The sequence below is a fragment of the Schistocerca americana genome, chromosome 8 (assembly GCF_021461395.2).
Source record: "Schistocerca americana isolate TAMUIC-IGC-003095 chromosome 8, iqSchAmer2.1, whole genome shotgun sequence".
NCBI classification, from domain to species: Eukaryota; Metazoa; Arthropoda; class Insecta; order Orthoptera; family Acrididae; genus Schistocerca; species Schistocerca americana.
The window spans coordinates 201,491,450-201,497,919 of NC_060126.1; the positions used below are offsets into that span (position 1 = coordinate 201,491,450).

The 6,470-nt window shown below is 39.6% G+C and overlaps 1 protein-coding gene across 1 annotated transcript in view; it reads right to left on the reverse strand.

Annotated features, from left to right (window-relative positions):
• LOC124545007 (protein bric-a-brac 1-like) overlaps positions 1–3,749 on the reverse strand; it is a 467,428-nt gene extending 463,679 nt beyond the window's left edge. Inside the window, exon 1 of the mRNA XM_047123771.1 lies at positions 3,387–3,749. Coding sequence (XP_046979727.1) covers positions 3,387–3,729 — 343 coding nt within the window. The 5' untranslated portion in view covers positions 3,730–3,749. The remainder of the gene's footprint in view (positions 1–3,386) is intronic.
• Positions 3,750–6,470: the final 2,721 nt, after the last annotated feature.

Sequence of the window (6,470 nt, forward strand, 5' to 3'; positions counted from 1 at the left end):
TTATAACCCTTTAGTCAACTAGCCAGAAGTCCTATTCATCCTGCTACCGAAGTGCACTAATCCTCACTGTCCAACCTATTCATTTCCATTTTAAAAGTTTCTAACCTACCTCACCGAGGAAGAAATATGACATTCCACACTCGGAAACGTAGATTGGTTTTGTTTTTCCTCATGACGACATCCTTTTGTGTAGTATCGCCCAGAGACCCGACTGAGGGGCTATTTTATCTCCGGAATATTTTACCTAAGAGAAAAGTAACGACTGTCACTTTCCCTTGGGTCCAGCCCTTCGCAGTACCAGCGCGGAGAGGCCAGGTTTGCTGATGTTACAAGGCAAGATCAGTCGATCATCTGCAACTAATGAAAAGGCTGTTGCCCTCTTCAGGAACCACACGTCTAGCTGACCTCTCAACAGATACGTCGTCGCTCTAAAACTTCCTGGCAGATTAAAACTTGTGCCGGAACGATACTCGAACTTGCGACTTTGCCTTTCGCGGGCGAGTAAAGTTGTGGTGACGGATCGCGAGTTGTGCTTGGTTAGCTTAGTTCGTAGAGCACTTGCCCGCCAAAGGCAAAGGTCCTAAGTTTTTGTGTCTCTGGCACACAGTGTTAATCTGCCAGGACGTTCCATGTCTGCGCACACTCCGCCGCAGAGTGAAAATTTTATTCTGGAAATCCCTCCGTTGTGGTTGCACCTTCGGTGCGGCTTTCTGTTATCTTAGAAGCACGTAAGTCATTCCATCACAACAGCAAGGTCCACGGTTAATAGGGGGGGAGGGGAGCGGGGGGCGGGGTGAGTGAGTGCTGGTGAGTGAGTGGCTGGTCACTGTAAAAGGAGTTAAATCCAGCTTGACTGTAGGGTAGCGTCGATACCACCACTGGATTAGAGACACCATTATTTTCCATGAACTGCGTGACAAATACGAAAGTAAACGTAATCTCAAAAAGAGTGGAAAGTTCAGGTTTGCGCGGCTTCCGAGTTGGGACACCGGGCGCACTAAAGCCGTCCTCCTCTCCTCTTCCTCCCCCCCCCCCCCCCCCCAAACCCCGTGAAACTACCTTCCTGCAGTTTTTCTACATAGATTTAGCAAGTAGTTTTTCTACATAGATTTAGCAAGTCTGATGATTTCATGTGTAGGTTTAATAAAATACATATTATTAAAAATTTTACCTTAATGGACAGTAGCGAAAAATGTTGCACACGAAAAAATCCATATTGTATTATGTGAGCTATTGTGCATTGGTTGTAGTATGATGTATGATAAAGACAGGTTTTATTTGCTGAACTTATTAATTAACAATGCATAAATTAATAATTAGAAATAATCAGGACTTGATAGAATATCTTTTTCCCTTTGCATTTACCTGCTTTGAGAGGAGAAAACTCATTATCTCATTTACGACACGTTTAGCACCTGTGTCGTATTCTGTCAACAAGACAGCTACATTTCATACTCTTCTTTCAACCATACTCGATCTTAAGCAGTGTTTTATGAATTTGTGTTCACAAAATGCGGCTGTTACTGGCATAATTCTAAATGTCTGCAGGGGTATCTCGATATTTCGATACGCATCTCTTAACCCTAACTATGAAAAAAATTTCAAAATATTTTAATAGCAAGCCACATCAACGCTCTTAATCAGTTCTTTCATCCGGAACTAGAAAGCACCTACTCCATTAATTATTTCCACTAGGTTAGCATTTCTGCTATATTTGGCTCCAATATCAACTGCATAGTTTTCGCGATAAAGTATGTCCGTCTCAGTAGCTGAGTGGTCAGCGTGACGGAATGTAATGACAAGCGGCCCGGGTTCGATTCCCGGATGGGTCGGAAATTTTCTCCGCTCAGGAACTGGGTGTTGTGTTGTGTTGTCTTCATATCATCCCCTCCCCATCAACACGCAAGTCGCCGAAGAGACTTCCACCAGGCGACGGGTCTACCCGACGGGAGGCCCTAGCCACACGACATTTCATTTCACGGTGAGATATAAGCCATTTCCCGACCGGAAATTAAAGCCAGATGAGATGGTGTCACGTATATCACATATATTTTCAGTTTCCCTCATTATTCTATCAAATATTTCGGCTCTCTAGCTCTAATCGAAATCCTTCGGTCAAATAGCATATTTGTTTCAGCACCTGCTCGCCAACCTTTAAGATCCTTCAACACCGTGGCGAAATAGCAGCAAGAACTTTGTTGTTGAACATCAGCCTGCTGTGAAGTCCGGCAGCTGTGTGAACCGAATGTACCGTTGACAAATAAACCACGGTAGCGATGGACGTTTGTTGGGTAATAGGTTTTTCTTTATGATGCTGCTTGGCCAAGGTGATATTGCAGAAATGACACTGACAACAGGGTGTTTTGTGCAGTCTCCAAAGGAAAGGCTCCTTTTCGTAGGCAGAATATAGCATCAGGGATAGGAGACTATACATACCTCTCCCGGTTAATTCTTAAAGATCGTCTTTAATTCATATTTTTTCCGTCAGTTTTTGCGTCTTGTCTGTGCCTCTGACCGTGGCGGGAGCCTATGTAGACTCATGTCGCCGACTCGCTGCCCCCTCTGATGCCCCTGCCAATGCTACAAAATATAGCTGTTTGCGCCAAGTCCATTCATGCAGTGGTGAGATATGGCAAATAATGCTATTTAGACGGCTACAGAAAGAGATCTTTCTTTGTTATTGTTGTAAACTTTACACGGTGTTGTCACGTCGCATCCAATGCTAAAGTTTGTATGACTAAACAAGATACCATCCAGTAATCGCTAGTTAAGTGAGGGAGCGCAACAGAAAGTTTAGAAAGTAAAATCCAGCCCACCATTTGTTTCCAAGCTGTAACATTTTTTTCTGCCTCTGCTATTTAAAGAGCAAAAAAAAAAAAAAAAGGACAGTGCAAGTTTATGACTTAGATAACACAGCAGCATCACCTCCGTAATTTATTAATACTTAAAATACATAGATTCGTTATGAAGATTCATTAGCGGGTTGCCTAAACCGTTAGTGTAGCATATCTTTCCTCTATAAGGAAATGGTTTCTAACTTTCTATGATAGTCGTTTGTCAGCTGTCGCAGCTAGAGGTTCGACGTGCTACTAAGCAGTTAGGATATGAGGTACAATAAATTTGAAAATTTGTAGAAAAACATCGAATCTCATTAACAAACAGCGATAGCAATGTAGCACTGCATATATACATACGGTGTGTACATTATAACTGAAGCAGTTAAATATGATCGGAAGAATGCGTTGATTAGCAAGATGAATACAGAAAACAAAAATTCCTGCGTACTACTGCCAGTTACAGACAACAATCTCAAGTGCACGCAAACGTCGACGCCGTTTTCAAGAGTGGTTAACAATAAATAACGATATAAAACATGAATCACTTACCTAAAGTGGCACTTTCGATGTGGCTTATCAGTCCTCTTTGCGCTCGGTCCACTAAAATATCGAGTCTGTCAAAAATAGGTTCCACGCTTTTTGAGAGATGGTGTCGGCTGTTTGTCTTTTTTGTCATTACGTATTCGTGCTTCATATGTTTCCATCGTATACGGACCTGTTCTTTGGTTCGGTGTATACCAAACCGAGTGCTCAGTTCTGAACTAAGTCGTCTAAATGTATCACGATTGCAGCGATGGAAAAATAACGAAGGTATCATGTCGAATTCTTCGATGAGGGAAAGCAGAGTCTCAGTTTCTTCCGTCGACCACTTGCAACGCGATTGCCTATCCATGATTTCGGCAAATGTTATTGTATCGGCACTCATATACCACTCCCCTAAATCAGAGATCCTACATATAAAAAGTAGCGTGAAATGAACTTGTAAGCCAGACACAGGATTGGTTAAATTGCTGACGGAATTCGATTTTTTAATTTTTTTAGAATTTGCTGTTTATTTAATATACATATAGTGGTTTGCAGTGTGTTGCTGTTTGATGTGCCGTATGAGTATAAGCGGTGTTTCGTCACGAAATACTGAAAATGTCATATTGACACCGTAAGTATTCGTGTACTTTTCGTTGCATAAGTAGGCATCGTTGTTGAATCACATACTTCACTGTCTTGAAAGGCATACATCTAGTATCACTCCACATCATTAAAGTGCGAACAACATCTAGGCATTACGTCTGTAGTGGCTCAAGCCTTCGGGTTCAATAAATAAGCAACTATTTTTCCAGAAATTGTGATATAAATTACATCCAAGAAGTTCGAAGTGTTTACCTATAGTGTTGGTTTTCGTATTTTACCGTTAGTTTTAACTTGATTGCTATTGATTTGTATATTGGAAGCGACAACGAGGAATTACGTTTTAGTGTTGGTCCTGGGCCTCACAATTTTTTTCGTTTTAAACGGATTCGGAGCTACGACAGAAATACAGGGTAAGAACCGTATCTGTTATATATGCGCATTAAGGAGGTAAGTGCGTAGCATTGCATCTAAAAGTTACTGTAAGTTTACGATGATGTGTGGATATAGGGAAATTCGTGACTGCGCGACATCCGTACTACACTTCTAGCTTCCTGTTTATATAATACCTTGGCGTTGAAGTGTAACATAATCGACAAACAAATGTTTAATCTATGGTTACCAGCAGCTTTCGCTCCTGTCATTCCGATTGGTCACAGAGTTCAGTATCTCCTGTGATTTCCAAGGATTTCTACCAGGCTTTGTCTTTTCCCCTATGTGAACCTCCACAGTCGTTACTATTTCATCTCGGAGCAACCCATTCGTTTTCCAATATATTCCTTTCTTCCTGTTTCTATCAGTTGTTGCCTAATACTCCCTTTGAAACTCTCATCAGCTTCTGGTTTTTCAGAACTTATGCAGGTGCCCTATCTTAATTTTCTACTGTTTTCGCAAATTGTTCAGTTTACTTCTTCAAATTAAGGCATATGTTCAATACCATAAGATTTCTTTTGGTCAGGGGTGCTCTCTTGGCCTCTGCTAGTCTTCCGTATGTCTTCTTTGCTTTGTTCGTGATATGTTATTTTGCTTCAAAGCTATCAGGATTCCATCACTTTGTCTACTTTGTGACCATCAATTGTGATGTTTAAGTTTAATGCTAATCTCACTTCTGCCACTCCTCATTGCCTTAGTCTTTCTTCATTTTACGTTCAATCTGTGTTTGTACTCATTAGACTGATTATTGTATTCAATGGGCCCATTAATTCTCTTTCACTGAGGAAGACTGTTCGTCAGTGAATCTTACGATTGATAACTTTTCACTCTGAATTTTAATACTACCCTTGAAACTTTATTCTATTTCTATTATCTTATTCGGTATATACATTGAACAAAAGGGCTAAAGGATTACATCTATATTGTACACCATTTTAGTTCCAGCACTTTGTTGTTTGTCTTACACTTCTATTGTTCTTCCTTGGTTCTTGTACATATTGTGTATTACTTGTGTCTCTCTCTATATCTTCTTGTATTTTCTCAGATTTTCGAACATCCTGCATCAGTTTAAATTGTAAACACTTTTTCAGGTTTACAAATCCTATGGACATGTCTTGATGTTTCTTTTTAAGTCTCATTATATTATCAACCATAATGTCAGAACTGCGTCTCTGGTGCGTATACCTTTTCTAAAGCCAAACAAATCGTCATCTAGCAGATTGGCTTACTTCGCCATTCTTCCGTGTTACCCGTGTCAGCAATTTATGTGTATGAGCTATTAAGAAATTTTAAGTATTATTAATTAGAAGTGCTGACAGGATCCTCTCAGCTTGTGTGTTTCTTTTTTCTGAATCCTTTTTTTTTTTTTTTTTTTTAAATTGGGGGTGTGTGCATATGCAGTTATTAGCCTGTATGTAGGATTTCTCAGTTTGCCTGTTGTCTTAATACCTTTTCCCTGTAAGCATTCATTATCATAGGGTTTAAATTCAATAACGTATTCAAGTGTGTGTGTGTGTGTGTGTGTGTGTGTGTGTGTGTGTGTGTGTGTGTGTAAATTGTACAGAGAAATGCTGGGACACGTCCTTACAAAATTTTCCACTTGAATGTGGCTGTACAGTCGAAATAGCAATTGGTGAGCTTGAATACTAAGGTAACTATCATCAGCAGAAATATTAAAGAAACAGTTTACTGAAGTTCATTTAATGAACTGTGTGCAAAAAGTAAATGTCTCAATGAAAAGATCTCAGTTCACAGGTGCCGGAACATACAAAATCACAAGGATTTTACCAAAGTGCACCAGAATGAAAACGTATTGCAGTACAGTACTGACACACTTAGAAATCGCTACCTTCTTGTTAGTAATAGACATGACTTAACACTGAAGTATGATTAGTAATACCTGCTATTCATATCATTATAATAAACACCATTACAGAAATAAAAATGCAAGAAATCACAAATAAATTTTTCAGTGGAAGCATTGATAGATTTTTATGTGTAGGTCAATGACTTAATTTAGGATAGATAAATAAATAAATAAATCAATAAAACTTAGTACATACAGTCATGTACATG